A 26,707-nucleotide genomic window follows, 5' to 3' on the forward strand; every position below is an offset into this window, starting at 1 on the left:
AATTTACATTATACAATGTAAACTATGTTTTACATGTCGTCCATCTAAACATTAAATCATGAGAGAAGAAAAAATCGAGATATTAGCAAGCAAATGTTATTCATGATTTCTCTTGGATATTTATTGATTGTACAAAAAATTGATTGTGACAATGAAATATATCTCATTCTTATTAATTGAATTTTTTACTAGGAATAAAATTTCATTTCGTCGTACTTAATTGAATAATGATTTATTTCAATGATATAAATGTATATCCCACAAATAAATTTTTGAAGTATACAATCAACTAAACCTTGGATTCATTCAACAATTATTTAGTTAGTACAGAAAAGGAATAATTTATTCAAGTCAATCATTCAAATTTTAATCAAGAATTAATTAAACCAACTCAATATTTAATTGAACATAATTAAAATAAATATTTTAATGTTTCGACAAATTTCTTTTTCAGTGTTCATAAATTATTTCCTTTTATATTGTCTTATCCAATTTAAAATAGTTTACAAGTAAATAATCGCTTGTATTGTCTCCATGAAAGATTTCGTGTAAACACACGTAAAAATAATCCAGACGTAATCTTAAAATTTATAGAGCAACTCTGGTTTAGAGGTTATGTATTAACCATCGAGGAGGACCGACCGGTGACCTGCCTGACGACGACCGGGGAATAATCTCGTCTATTTTGTTTCGCATTCGTTAAGTATATTTATCTCCCGAGGGGAAGAACTTTTTTTTTCTGTTACGTACCTATCACGGGGATCGATCCACGTAGTCTTTCGTGTATTGTGATCGATGAAGTAGACCTTCCCGTCGAAGTCCTGGGCGACGTCCCACCCTTCCGGAAGCGGTATCTCCCCATTCCGTCTCCTTGGCATATTTCACTGCGCTCTAAATCCATCCAAAATCTCTCTATCGTCGTGCGGTCGACGGGCGCATATCTGTGCGCGCGGACGCACGCTTCTTCGGCCGCATATACGGCACGCTCGTACGACGGCCGCGACACGAGAGAACGGGAGAGAATGAGACAGGTAGACGGCGCGAGGGATGGATGGAGGGATGGTGGCGGTAGTGGTGGTGGTGGTGGTCGAGGAGGAGGAGAAGGAGGGAGGGAAGGAGAGAGAAGGAACGAAAGACCAAGAGGACGGGCGACCCGGCCGTAGAAGGGCAGGTGGACGGGGGAAGGGGGGAGGGGGATCGAGCGAGACGGCGAACGACGGCGGTGGTTCCGGGGAGACGAGGATGGCGATAAAACGTATTGTACACACACGCGGGCACAGAAGGAACAGCGAGACCAGGAACGTACACTCGCATATGTGTACGCGCACGTTTCTCTCTCTCTCTCTCTCTCTCTCTCTTTCCCCTTTTTCCTTTCTGTCTTTCTGGTTCGTGCGCACTACTCCGCCATCATGAATACCTCATTATCATGAGCGGAGTGACGTCAGAGTCCCCGCCTTCAGATTCCTCTCGAGCGGAATTCCACCGTTAACACGGCCAGCCGTCGAGGAGCAGCCCGAGGCGGCGAGCGACAACGACGGAGACGGTGTTGTCGTGACGGGTTTGCGCTCGCACGGGTGCATCGATCGACTGCACTTCGCGTATTATCACCACCATCATCGTTGTATCACCAATCACCCATTTATTTATCATTTATTTATCTCCTCTCGTTCTCGACACACTCGCGCACAAGATCCCCCACCCGCCCCCCACCCCCCGCTGATTCTGGAATGCTGCGTTTACGCGTACGACACCGCAACGATCTTCCCGCTCTTTTTCCTCGAAGCACAATGACAGAACAAGGAGACACGAAAAGTAAAATAAAACAAACAAAACAACACACCTCTCGGAGATTTTCCCGTGCACTTGTGTTATCCGTTCTCACCCCAGTGGACGGTAGTAGCGGAGCACCATCCTCCTCTTCCGAGGTGTCACCTTCAAGGCTGCCGCTGTGCCACGCGCACGAGTCACGAACTGGCGCACTACATACACACGATACGCCGGGTGTCAGTAATCAAAGTACAATCGTCCGATTGACCTGGGTTTCACGTTGTGCGCGCTGCTCCTTGACGAACGCTACAGCGACGACGTCGGGCCTCCCGCGACTGCGGCGACGGCGACGACGGTGGCGGAGGCGGAACGACCCGCGACCCGTTTCGAGTGACGCGCGCTATCGCCGGCTCCGTGTGGCGGCAGCGGCGGCAGCAGCGAAGCACGTTTCACCGTGTTCCCTTTTCCTCGTTGCATTAGCCGCGCGGCTGTAATGCTAATGCCGCGCAGCGGATCTCGACGTTTTTCGCACGCAGCTAGGAATGTGGGAACTCGACGCTGCCCTCGCTCTCGACGCGAGTAAGAAGACGATCCGTGTGTGTGTATATGTGTATGTGTCTCTCCTTTACCGTTTTTCTCTCTCTTGTCACTCTCGTACGCTCCCGCGTTCCCGTTTGACTTCGTACCAGCGACGCACTGACGACAGCGATGAAGACGGTATCGTCGACTGTCCCCGTTGATTGTGTCCGATCTCCCGTCCGATGTCGAGTCTTGGCCGGTGAGAGAGAGAGACGAGGGTCTGTCTCTTTACTTCTCTTCGTACCCTTGCGACAAACAGTCTCCGGGAATAACTCCTCGTTCTCTGCGCACGTTGTTACACCAGATTTCTCGTTACGTTCGCACGCCACGGACGGATTTTCTCGTTTCCGACGATACTACCACCTCGCGTCACAGCTACGTGCATGCCAAGTGTGCGTCCTGCGAGCGTGCCACTGGGGACGTTCATGCGGCCTGGCAATATCTCTCTTCCTCTCGCTCCTCTCTCGCTCCTTCTCTCTCCCGCTCGGGCTTCATCTCTTTCCGTCCCCCTTCCACTACCTTTTCACACAGTATTCACCGCGAGGAACGTAGCTCTGCCCTCCTACCGCCGTAGTGTCGTCGTCCTCGTCTAACCCGCGTCGTCCGTCCACGTCGCTCGTTCGTTCGTTTCCCTTCCACCCGCGACTCTTCCTCGACCAACCGACCGCCATGTTCGATCCTCGTTACGTCGGTGTCGGCGCCCATCGTGCCGTCTCCTTCCCACTACCGTCGCCGCCGGTGTGCCTTTCGTGCGCCTCTGACCGGTGGCGCGCACGCGCGCGCGAGAGGCAGCGGGAATAACGAGCGTGTTTGCCCTTTCGACCGCTTCGCATATTTGCCGCTATGCCGTGAAAATGGCGCCACCGTACGACACCGTAGGCGCAGGTGCACCCACGGAATCGTTCCGAGCAGAGTTGAATAAATTGACATTTATTTTTTTTATTATTAAATTAAATTAAAATTAATGGCTTATAAAATTAATTTAGTTACGTTAAAATGTAGCATGAACGAAGAACTAATTAGTTGAAAGTTGCATTGAGATTAAATATCAAACATTAATTTTGAAAAACATTCACATTCCATTTGAAATTCGTAAGTTTTTAAAATAAGATTATTCGAAACAATTAGAATATGGATCGTCAAATAAATTAAATCAAGTAACATCTGAAAGCCTTCTAAAAAGAGAAATAAAAACTTTTTTGGACGTCTGCGTTGAGACAGATTGTAACCGCAGATCATATAACGACCGCAGGCACCTGCTCCTTTTTCTCACTGGAAAAAAACATGCCAGAAAGTGGCCTGATTTAAATATGACTTTGATCATCTTTACGTTCGTAAAATATATAGATATTAAACTAGCCATTGTCTATTAAACGATATTGTAGTTCTTCTCTGTGCTATGCAATGATCAAGAAACAGGGTTGTATCGTAAATTTCTAACTAGATTACCACATAATAGTCCACATGAATTATTAACGTATTATTTACGTTATGTTTATACGAGTTAGCCGCTCAACTTTCAAGTGCAGTGCGCGCGCTAAGGGCAGACGTTCGACGCGTTCGACGCTCCGACGACGACGACACAGCTCCGGACGACTTAGGGAAGTTGGGAACGACTCCGACTCCGAGCCGAGTCCGTCTCGCATGCGCAATCGTCATCGCAAACGCCACGAAGGCGGAATGTGAATTTAACGTGCCTGTCCGATGACTTTGTTGTCCACGTGACCGTCAACGTTCAGGCACGTATAAACACACGCACGTATGTACGGTGCGTATGCGTATGCGTGCACGGAACACGATGTGGATCAGCATATGCTGACGCAAGCTCGGACGCAGGCCTCGTCGTTGAAAAAGTTTGAGTCGCGACACGGTACTCGGTAGGCGCGTAGATCTGCCTTAATATCGGAGGTGTGCACAGGATTGCTCGTCTTTTCCAGGAACAGGTCGTTAAACGAAGGGATGGCGACGTCCGAAAGCGACGCTGACTTTGAAAGTGCTGACGAGGAGCTCGGTCGTGGTGGTCCCATTAAGAGGAACACGGCCCGGGTGACCGTCTATCGAACAACAGTGGACTCCGAGTCGGACGACGAATACATCCAACAAGCGCCTTGCACCAACATGAATTGGCAGAGGAGATCTGAGACCTCACGGAGAATGCCAGATGAGTTAACGAGTCGAAAGGTCGCGGTCGACGATAAGGATGATAAGATAGATAGCGATGTCAAAGTTGAAAGTGCTGTATGTCCCACCAAGTCGATTAGTCATGTAGAAAAGACCTCTGACACGCACGAGACTACGTTTCCCGTTGAGTCAGGAAAATCAACGCAATCCTTATCAACTTCTGCGATATCAGCGAAGAGCAAAGATGCTGAATCCATGGTAGAGAGTAGCAAGACCGTTGCATCAGCTACCATGTCCAGAGCAGAAGCTACGAAGACTGAGTCGAAAAACGAGGAAACCTCCCAAACAAAGCAACGACAAGGTACATCTCGTCAGTTGGGTGCGAAAAAACTAGGAACTAAACTTGCGAAGGATAATGTCGATGAATCGTGCGTCACTAGTGCGGTTATGGAGGAGGAAGATAAATCTTCAATCAAGTGTTCAAGTGAGAAACCTTCACTGTCTGTGAGCAAAGATAAAGAATGTAGACCAGAAGAAAAATCAAAAGTAACAGGTAATCAATCTAAACCATCGAGTGATTTGTCAGAAATGGACATGCCGGAAGAATTAAAGTCGAATAAAAAATTTAAAGAAATTTTTCAGCCTGAAGGTTGGGAAGGACTAGGGGATGACATCGAGTTGCCTGACGAGTTGACGGAAGAAAAATTACAGCCTGTATTACAGAGGCTCTCCTTGACTAACAAAGAAGAGAGCAATGATGAAGAAAGTTCTTTAGGAAGCTGGGGCAATTGGGGAAACTGGGGCGTAACTTCATTAATTAATACAGCTACTGCCAGTGTATCTACTCTAACTAGTCATGTGTCTCAAGGACTTACACTTTTGGAAGGTACGATAGGTGCAGAAGACCCTACAGAATTGGAAAGGATAAAGCAAGATACAGTTCCTGCAACTACTGGTACAATATTTAATATAAATTCTACATAGCATTATGATTTATCTTTTAACAGTTTACTTTAACAGTATATAATTTTTTTCTTATTTTTGTAGCATTTATAGCCTTTCACTTTTGCATTGGATATATCAATTGCATGAAAAATAAACAGTAAATTTATATAATTATAATTTAAATTTCTGTTAACAGATGTTCAGCCAGAGAGTCAGGAACAAGAAAGTCGATCGTACAGCTCGTTTGGATTCGGCAATTTGATATCGGGAGTGTCCTCAATTACGAAATTAGTTGAATCCACCGGAAGCAAAGTTATGACAGGTGGTTTGGATACATTGGAAGCTATCGGAAAGAAAACAATGGAGGTGTTGCAAGAAGGTGATCCTGGATTAAAGAAGAAAAGAGCCTTCTTCATGAACGAGCCTGAGAAACCGAACTTATCGCAAATTCTCAGAGAAGCGAAGGAAAAAGCTGAAACCGAGGAGAAAACGATTGAGGAACGTGAATTGGCGAGAAAAGTGCATTTCGAGAGCTTGTTCGACGATTATCAGGGACTCGTCCACTTAGAAGCATTAGAAATGTTATCAAAACAGAGCAATATGAAAATTCAACAATATTTAATTGAATTGGATACGAACGAGTTGACTTCTGCGCAAGAAACATTGGAAGAGATCAAAGAACTTTGTGATTTGGGCGATGAAGATGGCGAAAATAAAGATAACAAAGATTTGAAGAACAAATTAAAGAACACTTGTCACGAGCTTGGTGTCGATATCACTTGTGAAAAACTATATAATGTAAGAAAATATTTGCGGTATCAAAGATATTTTGTTGTTATGATGAAAACAATTCTATATTTTTAGGTTTGGACAGAAACAGAAAATTATCTTGCGTCAACTCACACAAGTCAGGAGATCTTTCAGAATGCTATATCAACACTGGCGCAGTTTACAGCACTCTCCGTAGAGAGATTTCATAAAACGGCAGAATTGCTGTTAATCAAAGAACGTCGCAGTACAGTGAACGAATCAGACGCCCTGGTGCAACTTACAAATATTCTGTCTGATCAAATTAACTTATTAGCCAATTCATTTTGTGATACATTACATCAGTTTGCTGAGACTGCAGAAAAGCCAGATAGCATCAATGCAAATATAACGACGATTTTCTTAGAAGTAAGTACTCTGTTGAATAATTCAAGTAACATGATTGTAATATTTAAAACAATCTTTTCCAGGCTGCCAACGCAAATTCGTATATTCAAGATGCCTTTAGACTCCTCATTCCTATTTTGCAAGTTGGTGCAATCTAATGCATAATTATAAAATATATTAAATAAAACCTCTTTTTATACTTTATATTTAACAATATCGTTTCGATTAAATACAATGTTCAATGTAGGAATAGAACATAATTGTTACTGTTTCCCTGTTGTATAAACACCTATTTTACCCTTCAAGTATATTCGAAAAAGGGACCAATTTAATTCTGTTAATTTGATATATTTACACTATTTAACTGAATGTATTTTTTTGCAATTATTGGTTTTTACAGTATTTCGCGTTAATAATTACAGATATATATATATATATATATATATATATATATATATATATATATATATGCAATATTATCTACATGTATACTGGGATTCATTGAACAGGTTTTAGTAGAAAATTATTTTAATGTATCTATGCATCAATAATGCACATAATATTACAAAATAATTAAATTTTAGCTATTTAATAACCTAAAAGTATGATTGATGTGAAGGTATATCTGTAAGACAAGGTACAAATTTCAATAAAGATTATGCTATGTATATATCGACATCTGTAAAAAAAAATAAAAATATCACAATGATTAATAATGACCAATACAAAAATACTTCTGAAACATTTGCTTTAACGTCGTCATTAATAATCGTCGTTAATAAGTCGTTAATAATTTGATAGAGAAAATTTTACAATGTTGAAAATAACAATTTGCGTATGTCACAAAAAATGGAGATGAATGTGTGATCAATGTTTCCCTCGTTTATTACCAACGGGAGGCTTTTGAAGTTGAAAGTTTGAGCTGGATCCGTTTACTGGTAATGGTGCAGTCAAATTAATCGGTGCGTTAAAATTTAAACTTGCCGTCGGCGGTTTCGTTGTCGATCCTATAGTAATGTTAGTAGCAGACGGTACTGGTGTCGAACTTTCCCAAACTGTAACAATATAATAACATTATTACTTTTAATTCACTTGAGAGCGATATGTAGAAACGGGACATTTGTATAATTGTTGAAGTCACGGAGCAATATCTCTTACTATTAAAGATAACATAGCGTTTACATTTTTGAGAGATAATTATATGGTAAAATTATTTCATCACGTTAATACCTTTTATTGTTAAATATAACTGATGTTTTAGCATTAATTGACATATTTGTTATATCTATTACGCAAAAGCATGAATACATTTTACATTTCAAACTTTTTTTAAATACTTTAATTTTCCCTTCTAAAATCGATTGAAAAGTTGCAGATACATATTTTAACATCTCTATATACATTCTAAATTTTGTTTGGCTCCGTGACGAGCTTAACAATATTTCCTGATTAGTATTTATGTTTGCAAGCATTACTGCATAACATTGGCAAAGCCAAAAGCACTCAAAGCACATTTATAGACGGCACTATCATCCGTTAAGAAAGCATGATCTTGAAATTGAGTCTCTCGATAGCATTCCAATGCAAAGTACATAAAAGATTAATAATCTCATCTATATAAATTAATTAAAATCACTTTGTAGATTTATGTACAGGCAAAGAAGCGCGTTACCCTTTTCCCATGATCGCGACAATAACAGAGAAACTGAAATAAAAATTGAATACCTCAATAATTAAATTACAGCCCCTATTTTTTTTCCTGAAAGGCAAAATAAAAGTCAAATCATATAGGTCAAAAAAAGAAAGTTGACGATATTTTTTTATAACAAGGAGAAAAGAAGAAAGAAAAGGTAGACAGGCTAACTGTGATCACACGTTAATTCTATTTAGTAATAAACGACGTTATATGTTAGTAAGTTCTACCTCATAACTAGATCCAGGCAAGACCTGAAGGTAGGAAATCTTTAGGGGACGGTTAAAATCATTTGTCTTTCTAAAAGGAATCTTTTACTTAGCGTAAAGGATATATAATTAAATTACAAAATAGTCAACGGTAAAGCCTATTTACCTAAAGGGTTTCGTGTTTCGTAACTCGCTGGCCGGTTTGAGTTTAATGTCGTCGAGGACAAAAAGTTTTTATTTCCTGTAAGCATTAATCTTGTTTTTCGAGACCTACAATGTTTAAATTATTGTAAAATGCATATAAAATTACCTGGCCCAAAAGGAGTAGGACCACTTGTGATCTTGCCAATACTGCCTCGATTAGATTTATTGTGTACTTTGATACTGTCGAAAACATTGGTGTTATCCTTCAACACATATTTCCTAAAATTGAGATATTGTTCTTTTTGCTGCTGTACTTTAGCGTGCACACTCTGTAGTCGACCAGCAACTGCGACTAAAGACTCGTGAAGTTTACTCATGGTTGCTGTCAATTCTAACAACAAAGCAATATATCATTAATAATATTCTTAATTGATCCAAAGGAATTTAATAAAAAAATCGATTGTTTTACCTTGCGGCGTTAATGTTCTCGGTGCCATCATGGTTTGTATGTGTTTCTCAGTTGTTTCAATTTGTGATCTAAATAACATCAAATCTTGTTCGAAGCTTTCGACTAATTCCGTAAAGAATTGCAAAGGCGCATTATTTTCGTATTGTAAACCCGGCGGAGTATCGTGTGTTCTTTGAGCTATTTCAGAGCTCTGCAACGCCTTTGCAGTATCCTGCTTCAGCTTATCAGCCGAAGAACGATCTCGTTGTACCGAACCGGATAAAGTGGACAACATTTCCATCAGAGACGCTGTATCTTCCGCGCATCGATTCAATGGTCTCGCCGAACCTCTCGCAATATCTGACGAAAGACCTTTTTGCATTTTTACAAATTCTCTGTAAAGCACAAACATCAGTATTGCATAAACATATCTGATGACTAGCAAAATAATTTCTACATAAATCAATTATTTTCTCTTTGATTTATTTTATTCATAATTACTTGAATTTGTCTATAGTTTGCATAAGTTCGTTTGGCAATAAATTTTCCTTGGCCGCTGTTGAACTACTGTTTCCTTGAGAAAGCCCCTTATTACTGACAGAGACATCTAAGCCACCTAATCCTTTACTAGTGCTAGTTGTAGTAGTAAGAACTGTTGTTGGTTTAGCACCCAGTAAAGTGCTACCAGTTCCTGATCCAAATAAGGAAGCTGTACATAAATCAATTGTGATGGTGAAGTATAATGATAAAACTTGTATTAAAATGATAGAGCATAAAATGTACATACTGTTCGTGGTAGCTGTACCAAAAGTTAAATTTCCTGTCGGCGTTGTGTTAGATGTGGCACCAAATGTAAGAGTGTTTGTTGTAGCTGGTGAGCCAAAGCTGAGACCCGTAAATACGGGCGCGGATGTGGTAGGAGTGGAAAATAAACTAGGCGCAGTAGTTGAGGTAACTGTGCTGGATCCCAGAAGACCACTGCTTTGCACTGGGGTGGATGTCGGTGGAGTACCAAATCCAAAATTAAGGCTTATGGACGTAGTCGGAGTGGATAGAGCGCCAAACGTTAATGCGCTAGACGTCGTGGTCGGAGTACCGAACGACGTGTTACCGAAGCCTGTTGCTGGCCTTAACAACAATTTACAATTAAAAAAACATCGAGTTTTCTCTTCCGCGAAAAATAATTTTAATAAATCCAATTTAATAAAAGTATATTAAATAGAAAAAATAAATGTGTTTGCACTTTATTATTACTTATTAAAGCTATAATTTTTACTGCTGTAAGTTTTAAAGGTTAGTGTTAGTGTCGACGACTGTATTTACTTTTGTGTCCCAAATCCAAAACCCGTGTTAGCAGAAGTGACTGCTGGAGTTCCGAATGAAAACGCCATTTCTTCACACGCTAAATATAAACGTATTATACACGAAAAAGACTCTATTTACAGTATATCAAATAAATATCCCGCGAACTCCTTTGCTCATGTCAGAGTTGGTCAGAGTTATGGAGGTTTCACAAGTCGACCTTATGAACCGGTTGATATGAACGAAATTTAACAAATGTGTCCAAGCTGCGTTCAGAAACATCGCCCGCAATTGCCCGGGTGCACCGAGATATAGTTCCATCCTTATTTAACATTCGATGAACAAGAAGGACAAAATGATGTCTCTGGTGTTTCTGAACGCAGCCCAGATTGGCCAGCAGCACTAGCAGCAGTTGCTCGACTTGCTCGCCAGCGCGCGTGCGCTAACGAGCGGTTCAGCTGTTGTGAACAATGGCGACGTCTCGACGGATGGTGTGACATCCCGACAGGCTAGATGCTCCCGCTGCGCTGCCCGGACGCGGCTGCACGTACACGCGCATCGGTTCGCGGACGCTAAAGACGGATCCACGGCACATAGCCCCGGGTGTCCTGCTTTTTTCTCCCTTTCTCCTCTCTCTTTCCCTCTCTTTCTTTCGCTACGTCTTTGCCGCTCGCGATGGCTGCGGTGAACGCAAATGCACTGTCCAGTGACATAAGCCGTAGGAATCCCCAGGACGAGTACGAGCTCATCCAGAGGATAGGCAGCGGGACCTACGGCGACGTTTACAAGGTTGGTATTGACCCTCGGCTTGACCCTCCTGGCAACGATCGCGACGAAACACCACTTATCTGTGTTTTCTCTCCACAGGCTAAACGGCTCTCCATGAACGATCTCGCGGCGATTAAGGTTATCAAACTGGAGCCAGGTGAGTGTGATGTCCATCAAGTGTGTCTGGTATCATATGGTCATCGCAATTGGTTCCTTCATTCAATTATTCATCGATTTTTTATTTTGCACAAAATGCTCTTTTTATGTAAAGTATTATTGCAATTTTTCATGTATGTCATGTGAAATGACATGAGAATACAAAAGACACTAAGTGTTTGTACATGTTCTGACATTTGGATTATCTATTTGTGTGTACTTTGCCCCTGTGATGAAAGTGCTGATCTGTTATATAAATTTCAACGTTACAAAAGGTGTGTTCCACTTGACGCAACATTATTTATCTTTGTTTAATATTCAATAAACAAGGATGAAGTGATTCCAAGAACATTGCAAACGTTAAGTGGAATGTACCCAAAGCAGGATGATTTTCAACATCTTTGTATCTTTTAGGTGATGACTTTGCAATCATTCAACAAGAGATCTTAATGATGAAGGACTGCAGGCATCCAAATATTATAGCATATTATGGCAGTTATCTAAGGAGAGATAAGTTGTGGATATGTATGGAGTATTGTGGAGGTGGATCATTGCAGGATATATATCATAGTATGTGTAAAATATTTGATTACTGTTTAAAAAGAATGCAGATTTATAATAATTTATAAATGTCAGGATTAATATTTGTTATATAAGTAATGTATGATATGTATATATTGTACGTATGATATGTAGTCTTAAATTATTTAAATTTGATTTGTAAAATAGTTGTAATATTGAATTTTAATATGTTTCTAGTAACTGGACCATTAACAGAAATACAAATAGCATATATGTGTCGAGAGACCCTCACTGGTTTAGCTTACTTACATAGTATGGGTAAGATGCATCGTGATATCAAGGGTGCCAATATACTCTTGACGGAGGCAGGTGATGTAAAATTGGCAGATTTTGGTGTGTCAGCTCAAATCACAGCAACAATTAACAAGAGAAAGAGTTTTATTGGTACACCTTACTGGATGGCACCTGAGGTACGTTCATGTTTGTCGATAGCACTTAATGAACATATTTTACAATTACATTTGAGGACCAGTATAGTTAATATTTTTACAATGTACAGGTAGCAGCTGTGGAAAGAAAAGGCGGTTATAATCAATTGTGCGATATTTGGGCATGTGGAATAACCGCAATTGAATTAGCAGAATTGCAGCCGCCAATGTTTGATCTACATCCAATGCGCGCTCTATTTCTTATGTCAAAGTCTGGTTTCAAACCACCGACATTGAAAGATCGTGATAAATGGAGTCCAACGTTCCATAACTTTGTCAAAATTGCCCTTACAAAAAACCCGAAGAAAAGGCCAACTGCAGAGAAGTTGCTTCAGGTTATTCTTATTTTATTATTTGTAAATTAGCTTTTGACACATCAAAAAGCACATATTTTCATAAAATTGCATTAATATTAGAGTTTATGAAAGATATTACAAATTGTAGCACGCATTTTTCCAAGGGGAGATGAGCAAGAGACTGGCTTTAGAATTATTGCAAAAAGTGTCAAATCCCAGCCATATGTTTACGGATCTGGAGGCCGATGAAGATGGGGCAGTACCCAATGTTCCGCAAAGAATAGCTTCACGTCACACTGCAAGGCCTAGGCCAAAGAGTCCTATATCGCAACTGGATAGTGACGGTAAGATTAATGGACAATAATTATAATAAATGATAGTTAATATGCTTTATATACTACGATATGTAATCGTAATTATGGATTTGCTTGCAGATCAAATCAACATTGATGGAGGAACATTACATAGAGATTCCATATCGCCATCTGTGGACAGTAATCCAGCGTGGGATATTATGGACATTATGAATAATGTCAAGGTAAGTTTATTACAGACAGTTTTATGCTATTTACTGAGTTTTATGCACTTTTTGTAAAAAAGAAATTACAGTCACGGCATTTTTATTGCATTTTTAAAATACATTGATTATAATAATTAATGAATGTGTGACTTATGCCAATGTTCTACATCTAATTACGTTTATGTATAGGCCGTGCATAATTGTGATGTGCATCCAGACTGTGGAATTGGATCTGCGTTTGAAGACGCCCAGGAAAAGTAAGTTGTTTTATATTATATTTCATCAATTTTTCTCATCGCACACGATGTGTGCGGAAAACACTGAAAATATCACGAAGCTTCTTTATTACTTTCACTAATATGGTAGTTGCTGTTTTGTTCGAAATTGCAAATGTACGCCATTATATTTAAAGATAAGATCTCAAAAATCGTCATATATGGAAAGGATTTATAAATTTATATAACGTAATCTATGTTTGTAATCTATGCTTTCATTACATACTGAAAGGTCTTCTATACATATTGTTTAAAGAGATATAGAGAGATTACAAATTCAATGCAATCATCATGTACACTACTTAAACAAAACAGCAATATAATATATATTGTATTATAAAAACTACAAACATCTTATTCTTAGCTGATAATAACTAATAAGTACATTGCATATGGCATGTGTGCTTATGCTTGTATCACATCATACTAGTTGTCAAAGTAAGAAAAATGTATATATTCATTACCTTCACACTTGAAACAGCAACACATCATATTCTGAAGTATATTAATAAATTTACGGAATTTTTTCTTTATAAAGCGAAATAGAAAAACTACTGGAAAAATATTATTGAATCTAGTATGACTAATATAGATTTGTTTTCTGTAAAAATTGTCTCTCGCATTATCAAGTTATTTTTTTTTATTACGAATTAAAACTTTATTTTACTGGAAAAATTGTGATAGTACATTTTTCAAAGATATATTTATTTTTGTATTAGTACACTTGGCGCGAACCTTAAGACAAGTAAAATATCGAAACGTCGTAGCAAAACTGGCACAGAGATATTTCGTATGTCGTTAAGGTAATACATTGGTTTGAAGTGAAAAGTTTTTTTTATTTTTGATATAACAAAAATATATTTTTATATACCAAAGGAATTGTGCTATTTTCACTTACTTAATTCTACAAAACGCTTGAAAAGTTTCGATTGTTTTACCTTTGAATAATAGAAAAAAATCTCATAATATTAAAACGAACCAAATTATAATCTCTCTGTAAATAACAAAAATATTTTTTTTAATATAATAAATCAAATAAAATTTATATATTATATATAATTTGTATAAATATACATATTATTTATGAATAGTAATAATATTAAATATTTAGTCATTTTTTATCCAAGTATATATAATTTAATTTTTTTATATAACAAAAAGATAATTATATACTGTATAGACAACTTTTGAAACTTAACAATATATTGCACATATACAAAATTATAGTACTCTTTTGCATGTTAGGCAATAAATGTGATTGCTTGTATGATAATGCATGACTGATAGCAAAGTTATTAAGAATTTTGTTATAAAGATTATTTTGAAATATACATACATCAACATAGTATGTATTGATATAGATAGTCTATTAGAATTAATTATTCTAAAATAAAATTGAACGGAAAGAATCATTAACTCTATGCATTTGTAATTATGCAATTGACTTCATAAGTATTGGAAAGAATTTCCAGTAAGACTTCCTTGACTGTCTTTTAATTTATATAGAAATTGAAATTACTTTTATACTCTAGATATATTTTAATAGTATTTTACCATAAAATAACATTTACATCCTGCCTCTATTAGTCCTTGCTCCCGTAGCACATTTACTCTATGCCCTAAGTTTTGTTTTATAAACCATTTCTATTATTCTTTGTATATTTTTAATTTTTCTGATCAGTTTGTAATTTTAATAATTTCTCCCAACAGGAGTCTATTGCAGTACATTGATGAGGAGTTGTTGCTAAGGTATTGGCAGGTAACCCTTTTCCCTTGCACCTTGCACCTTGCACTTATACCTCCTAATTCTGTGCGTAATTCTTGTAAACTGCATTACTGAGACGATTAATTCGTCGTTTATTCACTTACGTTTCTTTGATATCTTGTTTCTGTTATTGCAAATATTAACATGATTTAAATATTAACATGCATTTTTCTTCAATTTTGTTCGTTTTTATTTGACTCCTAAAATTATATATATAATTTCCAAATAATCCCTTATGTCATATTTAAGTTGAGTTGAAATCGTATAATTTCTTAGTGATACATATTTAATAAAAAGATTAAATTAATTAATTAGATTTAAAAAGAAGGATTATATGTTTATATATAGTAGTTTAATAATACATTGAAATTATGTACATTGAAATAACCGATTAAATGATACAAATATAAATATAGAATAACAAAACCGAAACTATGAATAAAAAGGAAACACAATACCATAAATTTAATCCACAGTGTGATTTATAGGAAAAATATTATTAACTTGTGCACAATTTTTAGATAGATATAGAATGAAATACGTTTTTTTCTTGTTACGCATTTGATGTTGTTTGTTGCATGTTAGTTTTTTCTGAACATACCGAAACTCTACTGAAACTATTTCTGTCAGCTATACTGGTGAAGGAAATTTATATATATATGTATATATAAACTTACGTGTAACATAAGATGTTTGTTAATTAAATTTTTTCATTATATTAGTCTTTAATTGTTAGTATATTTATAAAAAAAATTACTTATCACACTGAAATTTAAGATATAGTTTAAAATCAATTCCATGCAGTTATGATTGCTATAGACTTTCTTAACATATTTTATTCGAAATATATTAACATTATATTTTATATAGGAAAATGCGCTGATGTCCGTTTAATCCAAATAATTCTGTATATGAAAATATGATATATTTCAAAAGCAGAAACAGTATTTATTATTTATTAAATATTTATTTTTTTATATATTTTATTTATATATGACACAATAAACAGAGTTTATTAAATTCCAAGGCGTATCATAATCACACATGAAGTAGTACTATAAAACTAGTTTATAATTTTATAGTATATGACCACAATTTCACATGTGTGCAGGGGGAATGCAATGTCGATGGTTGGTGGGCATTGCGACCAGCTATATTCCCTGCAGTAAGTAAATAATAAATTACAGTAAACAGTTTTATTTCCGATTTTTCAATTAATTGTAAAAATATAATTTATTATGAATAACTAATTGAAAACATTAGTTTGGAAACATGTAGAGGATCATATTGTATTATGCAATAGTAATAATTCTATAGTTTAATAGTTTTAATTATTACTTTATTAATATATTTGCATTTCAAATATTTAAATATCTTTTATTAAATGATATAGATACAAAACAAAGAGACAGAGAAGTTTGATTCTATTATGCGGGGAATATTAATGGCTGTCGTATCTGTTTCTGCGTATAATTTATTTAACTAGCAATATATGTGTTAATTTTTAAATTATGTTAAATTTATTTATGTATTCCATAACCAGTTTTTATATTTACGTTTGATCTTATTAACACATTAATAACGCGATTGCCTTGTGTACTAAAATTTGCTAGAAATGCAGCTTTACATCTCTACCTTCCCATCACGTCTTATTCGACATTTTTATTTAAAAAGCAATTATATATTCCAAAAAGAATATACAATCCAATTGTTTATTTTATGATTTATGATATATAAATTATTAGCATATATATAGTTTGTTCATTTTTTAGGTATTACTCATTCTTTATTAACGTTTCTTTTTTTATAATTATTTAAAAAAAGCGATTGTACGTTAACATTTTTTTAAATGTTTTTTTTTTTAGAGCTACTCTTCCATTGGGGGAATCTTCGAATGATTGCGAAGTTCATTGTCCATATTATAATGTGTCTGGTATGTAAATTGATTAAAAGTATCATGTATTTTATTTACATATTGTTTCCTTCTTTACATGTATATAACTAAAGAGTCGATTCATGTATAGGATCTCAAGCGAGCCCAAGACGTCATAGCTCCGTGGACGAATTGTATGGTCTCGTCAATAGTTCTCAGTCTTTAACAGCTGTGAATGGGCAACGCCAACGATCATTATCGGACAGCGGCCCTAGGGACGAGCCTGCACAATCAAACGGTATACATCATGAGCTTAACACTTAAATAATATAAATATTTATACGACAGTACTGTCCATCGTAATCTCTTTTTGAAAAGATTGTTTTGAAAGATCACTAATCTTTGTTACATTCCATTGTTATTTACTCTAATATTTAGTGTATAATTTTTCTCAGGCGACAACGAGATATCGGCCGATCGAGATAGGGAAAGTATGAGTCCCGATTTACTGTCAGACACGCCGCCTGTCCCTCCACGGAGAAGGGATCGAAAGAGACACACGCCACCGAGACCCATAAGTAATGGATTGCCTCCCACACCGAAAGTGCACATGGGAGCATGTTTCTCGAAGGTCAGTTTATGAAAGATTTTATATTTTCTCACTAAAAGGTATATATTATAAATTATTTTTTATCGTTATATATAAATTATTCTTTGATTATATTATTTTACGTACTTTAATTTCAGAAAATATATGTTGTAAAAACATTTTTTCCGCTTCGTCAGAACTGTTAGTAAAATATTTATTATTTTTGTTGCAACAACGTTAATAGGTATTTAACGGCTGTCCACTGAGAATACACTGTACCGCAAGTTGGATTCATCCAGACACAAGGGATCAGCATTTGCTGATTGCAGCGGAGGAAGGAATTTATAATTTGAACTTGAATGAACTCCATGAAACTGCGATAGACCAGTTATATCCTAGACGTACTATTTGGATGTACGTTATTAAGGATGTTCTCATGTCTCTTTCTGGTAAGCAAATCTTGATTTATGTCAATCCTGCTCCATAAAAGACTGACTTGCAGTTTTTTAATATTATGAATAATTATTGTATATTATAGGAAAAACGCCTCAGTTATATAGGCACGACTTGTTAGCAATGCTAAGTAAACAGACTCATAGATTTTCGTTGCATATGAATAAAATACCAGAGAGATTAGTCCCTAGGAAGTTTGCCCTCACTACGAAAGTGCCGGACACAAAGGGATGTACCACATGTTGCGTTGGGAGAAACCCATATAATGGGTGAGTGAAAACATTTTCTCTGTAAAATATACGTACTACTCTTCAATGAAAGAAAGTTATAGAAAACTTGATGTATATTAATAATTTTTTTTGTGTGAAAAATTTGGTATTTAATATGGAATAATTAATTATATTTTTAAGTTTATAGGTTAAATAAAATGATAAATGACGGTATATTTTCTAATGTAGGTACAAATATTTATGTGGTGCAATGCCAGCAGGAATATTCTTAATGCAATGGTACGATCCATTGAACAAATTTATGCTTTTAAAACATTTTGACTGTGTTCTACCGTCCCCTCTAAATGTCTTTAAAATGGTTATCACACCTGAGATGGAATATCCGATGGTATGTGTATCGGTCAAACAGCCATACCAACAAAACAAATTAAAGCTGGATTTAATTAATATGAATTCGGGAGCAAGTTGGTTCCACAGTGATGAATTGGAAGATATGGACGGCTCAGGTATTCTTATGTCATATATATTTGACAATTATAACAGTTTATTTATTTACAATCTTTTTTTTTTTAAACATCTGAAAATTTGATCTTTATAATTCAGAAAATATGTCATTTCTTCTGTAATAAAAATATTGTTTCAGCAACTGTTATACCAAGACGAGAAAATTTAAACGTTATTAACGTTACGCAATTCGAGAAAGATGTAATACTCGTTTGTTATGATAGTGAGTGTGGATATTATTACTGTTAAACTTTATACAGTGATATGTTATTAAATTAAACATTTTCGTATTTATAGATGTGGTGAAAATGGTAACTTTACAAGGGAAACCGCGTGTTAGCAAAAAGCAGTTGTCAGAGCTGCAGTTTAATTTTCAAATCGAATCTATCAGTAAGCATAAAACATTTTGTCCATTTGTAATCTCTCCACACTGTAATCAAAATAAAATGTCATAGAAAAAGAATATAATTAATAATAATATTTATATTTTCAGTTTGTCTACCTGATAGTGTATTGGCATTCCACAAACATGGTATGCAAGGTAGAAGTTTCAAGAATGGCGAAGTTACACAAGAGATTAGTGATCCAAGTAGAACTTATAGGCTACTTGGCTCAGATAAGTATGTATCTAACGATTATAAACAATCACATGTTAATTTGATAGAAATTTTTAACATTAACTAAAAAATAATTAATAACAAGATTTACTTTTTTTTTTTTAATCTGTCTTATTAGAACTATCAAATTTGTTTAATCGATGTAATTTAGAGAAGAATACTTATATATATTTTTTAAATTTACATTAACATATACTGAGTCATAATTTACTAATAATATAATGTCAGAGATCTATCGTATATTAAATTTTATAATTAATATTTTATTGGCATAGAGGAACTAAATATATGAAGAGAAAAGAATTAACTAATCATATTTTGAACAGGGTTGTGATGTTGGAGAGTCATCTGGTCCACAGTGGTACATTGACTGAATCGGAAGGCGCAGATTTGTACATTCTTGCTGGACACGAGGCCAGCTATTAAGCATTGACTCTGAAATATCGAGCACGCGACCACATGCTACATGATGGCTCGCATGATTTGTGATTGAATTGCATGTAACATGGAACGGCTACAAGAATGGTGAGATTAAAACATGCGGAGGTGAAAACTTTATAATTAATTATCCCGCCGTGAATACGTGTGCGACTGGTACAACCAGCGTGCAATTTAAACGTCGCGATAGTCGTTGTCTCTCCGTGTAGCCGATATCGCATAGACTGGTAGTTAATCGCGATAATTTTTATTTAACGAGTGTCTTAGGGCTAGGCAGTATTTGCATTAGATACAAGTGAAGCCATAATGAGGAGGAATAGCGAATTTAGTAAAAGGATAGACAGTATGCAAAATTATCCTTATGCCTGATCAAATAAAGCTTATGATAATCGCACTATTTCGAATGGTATCGAATAAAGGCGATTTACTAGTATATTTAGCTATATGTATAAACTACGCTCTTACAAATTATAAAATTATAAAGAGAGATCTAAAATAAAATCTCGGGATGTCTAAGAAGCTATGAAAATGAAAGAAAAGCCGCATCAAGTGGTCCAAAGTAATCAATCGACGTATATTAATGATAATATAACTATGTGATATTTTTCTTCAAATTCATCTTTCTATAATCTCTACAACGACATATAGCAAATAAAAACAGAACAATCAATTTCCGAGATTTTGATTTTATTTTAAATATTTTTTGGTAGTAAATAAATTTTAATGACTTTACAAGAGCGTATTTTATGGAAAATATTCTCCGTGCTTTTTCGACATTTTGATAGTAAAATTAGCTAGCATATCATCTTACCGCAAGAGAATCGTTGCATTGCATTGCTTTGAATGCGCGAAAGTAACAAAGCTCTTGTAGTGTTGTACAAATGATATATTTCCAGTTTTTCTCTTTCTAGAACTTTCTGAACTTATATTTAATAGCTTTTAGCCTTCGAGAACCGAATTAATTATAATAGTGTTTAATAGAGTAAGATTTTAACGTGTTTGTATTTTTAACGATTATGGGATTATTAGACGAGACGATATTTATATTCTTACAAGAGATCGCGTAGTTTTCGAAGGTTAAAACGTTATCGCTGCATTCGGATGGGAATATCTCCTATAATTTTATGTATAAAAGATAAAATTGGAGATTGAAAACGAAATACGTATAATATTTTTATTCAATTTTATTTAAATATTTTACAAAAATCTTTTGCTTTTTACCGTTCTTAACTGAAAGAATCCAAAAAAAGGAATCTTTTGAATCTTCCATGTTGAGAAAAAAATTATTCACGATTTATTAGAAGCATGACGCCTTCTTATATTTTCTTTCAGAAACAACAGATCATAGAAGAAACGACAACGATATATAAGGAAAGTAGATAATTAATGTATAGCGGTATAAAAACATTTTTGAAGAATTCCATAGAAACGAATATATTTCCCACAGAAAAAAATTATATAATATTGTGTATACATGTATACACAGTACAAAATTCTCTCGTATTAATGTCACATCCTCGATGTGTGTATCAAACTTATACTACTCAAGCTTCATTTTATCAGGCATGGGATCACCTCGAAGGTATCTTTATTAAGACACTATGTTCATCAGTGTCTCTAATTTTGGACGATTGTAAATAAAAAACACGGCCAATATTTGCGCGACGACAACGATTGTGGGTGTTTACCTATCTTGAGAACATTTGTCTGCGCATTTGTTATAGCGTTTTGCTTGCTACGCAACGTTAATGCGATTGCAATAACGACGATACATTTTTGCGATTATTAACAGCTTGATTTGCTCGCGATGGCAATCTATAATTGATTTACGTTATTTTATGAAGTAATGCTCGGCACAGCGTGAATTTCTCATCGAGTTATAGTAGTGCTTTAATGAAGCGTTATTGTGATATATGCGACAAGAAGGAGTACTCAAGCAAAACAGAATAACGAGATGATCATTTTTTTCATCTGTGATTTGGTATCAAAGTCCAATTTTTGCAATTTTTATTGTTCGAGTACTCTTTCTATAAATCAGTCATATATAACTGCGTCAGAGAGCACAATGCGTAAATCTGTTTTTTTTTTTAGCCGCTCTTTATATCCGGTAATTTTTTGTGATGACTATATGACCGTGTGTATATATATATATATATATATATATATATATATATATATGTATGTGTGTGAAGCGACAAGCGGAATAACTTTCATGTGATCGGTCTTAAGACTGGGAGAAATGCATTTCTTCGTTTTACAATAGAATTTTTTTTAATATTTTGAAAAGAAAAAATACGTAGGATTTAAGCATGATGAAAGACAGTCGTTCGTTTTACGTTTTGTAAAATTTTTAACTTGATTTGATTGATTTTCAACGTCATTTAATTTAATTTAACGAAACTTTATTTGCTTGCGTAATTTTGAATATTTCCGATTATTTGTTGCCGAGGTCCATAACCAATCTCATAATTCGACACTTGTAGATTGACAATATTGAAAACATTCCTTTTCTTATCTGGAATATTTGACCAATTATAAATCATAATCACTAATAGCACTATTAATTGTTATTAAATACACAGATTATTTCGTCGTTATCTTATTATAGTGCCGCTGTAATACTTATATTTTCTTGCAGGATCAATGCTGGAATTTAATAATGCTTTCTAATATCTATTTATTAGAAGGATTTAATTGTGCAATGATTTATTCAATTATATCTTGATAACGCAAGCAAATAACGCGCAAATAAAAATTAGCTTGTAAAATAATTAATATGAAAAAATGTTCCGACAAAATTGAGCGTTAATGTATTAAAATCAAATGATCGTATATCTAGTTGTAAGAAGATCAGAAGTTTTTTCAAAAATTAGCCTTGTGAGATTACATAAGGTATATGTACTTTATTTGATTTACAAACTAAAGTCCCAGACACAATGAACGGAATAGAGAGAATATGAAATAATCAACAATTCAATATGTTGAACAAAGAATGCTTTATATGTTTTCCTTATTTAACGTATTGAACTGTTCCTTATTTCCCGTTGCTATTGTCTATACTTTTCATTGTGCAATAGGCTTAATGCTCGGCATAGGTTGCATATATGAGGCACATTTATTTTAAAAATATAAATATAATATCTAGCACTTTTTCCAATTTCTGCCGTCAAGATCTTGCAAGTTAATATCTTTAATTTGCATATTTTAAGCGATATGTAAATTGAATTGTAAAGAATCGTCAAAGTAAAATGTATAATTATTCGCGAATGTTAAACTATTTTAATATTTTATATGGACATTTGCTCTTGTACTAGAAAGAGTAGATTGCTGAAGAAAGTACTATATCAAAAAAACCAAACTTAATATATTAGCGAAATTATGCGAGAATCCGTGAATTTTGTTGTTTTTACTAAGTCGCTTTGTGGCGGAAATAGGTGTTTAGACCTTTGTTCAAAACAGTACAGTTTACCCTGATAATATTATGCTTTACATTTACGGCAAAGAAAATTCAAACCTTCATAACGTTCTCTAGAAGGATTTAAAGATAACTTTCTCAGTCACATGCTTGCGGATGAAAAAAAACTCCATTTTGCTGGCAGTTCATTAGCACATGATCGGTAATTTATTCTATTTAATTAAGTAAAAATAACGTGAATACAATGCAGATGCGAAAACGCGGAAACCCATTCGTAATACATAATTGTAATCGTTGCTCTTAATGCAATCAAACACCAAGTCAATCATTTAATCAAATTCTGCGCTGACTACACGTTATTCACATATACTAAATATAGAACGTGCTATGTGTCTTCCCGTACATATTTGCAAATAACACATCGTATGCTAGACATGTTAAATGTATTCGCAATATTAGCAACGTATTTGATAGTGTCCGTCGATTTATCTAGCAACCCAGCTTTGTTAATATTAAGAAAATTATTCGAGCGAATTAATGCATGAAGCATGAATTTTTTTTGCAACAAGATAATCTCTAATTTTTTTTGCGACGTTCTCAAATTGTGATTGTTTAGGAGAATGAAGATTGTGTCGGGAAAGAAAGATGAGTTATTTTTATTTTAGGCAAGATATAATTCAATTGAGAAAGTTAGCCTGAAAAAAGCAATTTAAGTGCTACTTAAAGAAAATTCAAGGGTATCAAATGGAAGGATAGAATTATTTCGTTCCCATGTGGATGATTATTTGCGTAAGAGTTCTACTTCTTTCCAAAGACATATATATTCGTGAGATATTTTGATAATAACGGTAAATAGTAACTGCAATGTTACCTGATGTGACTTTTTGTATTGTAAAGACAATAATTTTATTCGGAGCGTCGCGTCGTACACAAATCATAAGAGAAAGAAAAGGTAGACACATCGACATAAAGGTACATAGCATTAAATCTTTGACTTTATAGAACGGACAAATTAGTAAAAAGTGAAGAAAAGAAAAATTAGAAAGAAACAATTAGTTTAATCCCGTGTCACAGACCAAGCGTTAGACTTGTGAGAATGAGAGAGCAAGAGAAAGACACATACACGCAAAGATACACACGGTTTGTGTAGATTTCACATATCCAAACTTTGCTCGCGATCATACATACAAATGAGAATTTTATTTTCACATCAGAATAGAAGAATTAGAAGTACGGGTGTAAGGCACATCGATGCTTGCTTCCTTAATTTTATACAATCAGTATCTAAATCTTATACAGTTAAACGTCACTCAAAAAGTAAAAACTTCTATAGAATAAAAATTGAACTTGTGCAATTTACGAGTAATTTTTTGCTCTACGAGATTTATAGAATAAATAACTTATATTTTTAGCATTTTTTAAGACTTGTGTAATACATTAAAATTTATTATCTGAATGGAATAAAATTTTAAAAAATATTGTTTAAAAAAAATGCTCAAGTAACAAAATAGGAATATGCGATAATATTCTGCTAATCAGCTGTTGCATCTTATTTGCAGTGTCATATACCCGTACTCTTTCTAGCAATCTTTAAAAAATTTTTTCTGTGCAGACATGTACACCTATAAGTGCTAGGACAATTAATCAGCGATAAAATGTACCTGTACACCGACCATATTGATGGTTTGCCTCTACATACGGATGTTTAGGTTTCAAAATTTTTTTATTTTTCCGTATCTGAAACTTCGAAATTAACATAGCAAATGTAATGAGACAGTAATGACGACAGTTTATTCCTTCATCTGTCCTTCGGATCTATTCAGATTTCGGATCTGAATTAATTGCTCTTTAAAAGTATCACTTTAATACACATCATCTTTGACGTTCTTCAGTTGTTACTTTAAATGTAAATAAAATTTATAAAATTAGAAACACTGGTCACATCAAATTGGAACATCTATTCGATAAGATATTAAAAATTTTACTCTTTTTTCGGGATTTTCTGAAATACGTTAAGATTTTTAAAATGCAAATGATTGTTTAATTCTTGATTATATATGCATTTTACTCTATTATATTAAAAAATTATCGAAGAAACTTTTCCTTATGAAATCAATTATTTATTTTAGGATACAAGGATCTCAGTATCAAAATGAAAATCCATATTTTTGGTATTCTAATATCACATTGGTTTAAAGAAAAACGTCGCTTATATTTCAATACGGATAAGGATCCAAGGGATAGAAGATCGAATACATGCACATATGGCTTACCATTATTTTCGATCAAGAAGATGAAGATGATTAACAACTTATATGCGTTATTCGCATATAACAGAGATATAAAAAATATTTTGAGAGGCAAATTCGTGAATTACGTAAAATGAATAAAAGAGAAATATATATATATATATACATATATACATATATATATATAAATATATTTAATAAAATTTCTTGACATATATATATATATTGTAAATTCGAAGAGGTATTCATTAATCTAAAATAGAATGGATTCCGATAATTTTGTTAATTAGCCGGTGTTGAAGATACGAATTGCCGATATATCAGTAGTTAGTAACCAAAGCCGTAGCGATAAATATATAACGCAATGAATGATTAAAATTATTCTTACAACTGGAAATTAGGGAAGCGATTAAAAAAAGAGATATAACGTGTTACATCGTACAGAGATTTTAGAAATAAGGACCTTCTGCTGTATAAAATTCTCACTAAGTGTTACTCCGTTACAACATTTAACGCTCGCGTAATTATTTATTTAAAGAGTAATGCGCTTTTCTCCAAAATTTATCAAAGCACAGATAGCGGAAATTGAACGATGAAAGACAATTTCTAGTTACACTGTCAGAGACTTATTGTAAAAGAAATAAACGTTAATTTATTCTTTATAGTCAAAAGCTGCGTATTAACGAGAAGTATTAACGGAAGAAGAGTATAGGAGTTTCTTATAAATATTAATTAGAATTATACTAGTGTGACTAAGTCTTGTAATTATGAAAGCTGTATATAATGTGTATAACGTATATATGTTACACTTGCGTTCGCCGAACCCTTATTTTAGTCATTTTTTATATAAATGCAACATTGTAAGAATAATTTATAGTTATAAACATATTTATATATAATTTACCTGTATCTATAAAAGCAACTAGCCAAACTTCTGTAAATAGACCGTCTCGTAATAAAATCTGTCTAAGGAAAAAAACTGTAGAGATACTTACCTAAAAAGCTATACACTTGAGCACACTGATAATGAGACTTTGCTCGAAACGGAATTCAAAAATAAACAGCAGCATTTTTATGTGTACATGAAACCTCACATTATTTTTTACCTAACATAATAACATATTACAAATACATTCTTTTATTGCCACTATTTTAATTATTGATCATGGTAACACCACAACTTAAA

General features: G+C 34.6%; 4 protein-coding genes across 13 annotated transcripts in view; 2 read left to right on the forward strand and 2 right to left on the reverse strand.

The window, feature by feature from the left end:
• The window catches only part of LOC105197873 (protein kibra), a 65,603-nt gene extending 62,246 nt beyond the window's left edge, over positions 1-3,357 (reverse strand). Inside the window, exon 1 of the mRNA XM_011164467.3 lies at positions 751-3,357. Within this exon, the coding sequence (XP_011162769.1) occupies positions 751-878 (128 nt within the window). The 5' untranslated portion in view covers positions 879-3,357. The remainder of the gene's footprint in view (positions 1-750) is intronic.
• A 581-nt stretch (positions 3,358-3,938) lies between these two features.
• LOC105197872 (protein FAM114A2) lies at positions 3,939-6,827 on the forward strand. 3 transcript variants are annotated; one of them, XM_011164466.3, is made up of 6 exons: positions 3,939-4,223; positions 4,284-5,020; positions 5,099-5,422; positions 5,609-6,210; positions 6,277-6,588; positions 6,651-6,822. In XM_011164466.3, the coding sequence occupies exons 1-6, from the start codon at positions 4,108-4,110 to the stop codon at positions 6,723-6,725; spliced, it is 2,166 nt and encodes a 721-aa protein (XP_011162768.2). In that variant the 5' UTR covers positions 3,939-4,107; the 3' UTR covers positions 6,726-6,822. The 3 variants fall into 3 exon arrangements, with proteins under 3 accessions (XP_011162768.2, XP_011162767.2, XP_039310035.1); XM_011164465.3 differs by having other exon boundaries at positions 4,284-5,422; positions 6,651-6,827; XM_039454101.1 differs by having other exon boundaries at positions 4,072-4,216; positions 4,284-5,422; positions 6,651-6,827.
• A 249-nt stretch (positions 6,828-7,076) lies between these two features.
• Positions 7,077-10,709, reverse strand: LOC105197871 (nuclear pore complex protein Nup58). Of its 4 annotated transcripts, none has more exons than XM_026137421.2 (8): positions 10,385-10,707; positions 9,849-10,189; positions 9,563-9,770; positions 9,083-9,456; positions 8,780-9,004; positions 8,636-8,710; positions 8,491-8,514; positions 7,312-7,622 (listed from the first exon to the last, which is right to left on the reverse strand). In XM_026137421.2, the coding sequence occupies exons 1-7, from the start codon at positions 10,450-10,452 to the stop codon at positions 8,498-8,500; spliced, it is 1,308 nt and encodes a 435-aa protein (XP_025993206.1). In that variant the 5' UTR covers positions 10,453-10,707; the 3' UTR covers positions 7,312-7,622; positions 8,491-8,497. The 4 variants fall into 4 exon arrangements, with proteins under 4 accessions (XP_011162764.1, XP_011162765.1, XP_025993206.1 ...); XM_011164464.3 differs by lacking the exon at positions 8,491-8,514 and adding an exon at positions 8,293-8,326 and having other exon boundaries at positions 7,483-7,622; positions 10,385-10,708; XM_011164462.2 differs by lacking the exon at positions 8,491-8,514 and having other exon boundaries at positions 7,077-7,622.
• Positions 10,710-10,774: 65 nt separating this feature from the next.
• Positions 10,775-26,500, forward strand: LOC105197870 (mitogen-activated protein kinase kinase kinase kinase 5). Of its 5 annotated transcripts, XR_005575643.1 has the most exons (21): positions 10,775-11,152; positions 11,231-11,288; positions 11,702-11,857; positions 12,047-12,279; positions 12,369-12,632; positions 12,742-12,937; positions 13,028-13,131; positions 13,303-13,370; positions 15,099-15,137; positions 16,265-16,318; positions 17,019-17,086; positions 17,178-17,324; positions 17,482-17,657; positions 17,860-18,064; positions 18,154-18,337; positions 18,527-18,804; positions 18,942-19,025; positions 19,100-19,192; positions 19,296-19,422; positions 19,746-19,944; positions 21,190-26,500. XR_005575643.1 is itself a non-coding variant. In XM_011164458.3 (20 exons), the coding sequence occupies exons 1-20, from the start codon at positions 11,039-11,041 to the stop codon at positions 19,843-19,845; spliced, it is 2,748 nt and encodes a 915-aa protein (XP_011162760.1). In that variant the 5' UTR covers positions 10,775-11,038; the 3' UTR covers positions 19,846-26,500. The 5 variants fall into 5 exon arrangements, 4 of the variants coding, with proteins under 4 accessions (XP_011162760.1, XP_011162762.1, XP_025993204.1 ...); XM_011164458.3 differs by having other exon boundaries at positions 19,746-26,500; XM_011164460.3 differs by lacking the exon at positions 16,265-16,318 and having other exon boundaries at positions 19,746-26,500.
• Positions 26,501-26,707: the final 207 nt, after the last annotated feature.

The sequence above is a fragment of the Solenopsis invicta genome, chromosome 10 (genome assembly GCF_016802725.1).
Source record: "Solenopsis invicta isolate M01_SB chromosome 10, UNIL_Sinv_3.0, whole genome shotgun sequence".
Classification (NCBI taxonomy): Eukaryota; Metazoa; Arthropoda; class Insecta; order Hymenoptera; family Formicidae; genus Solenopsis; species Solenopsis invicta.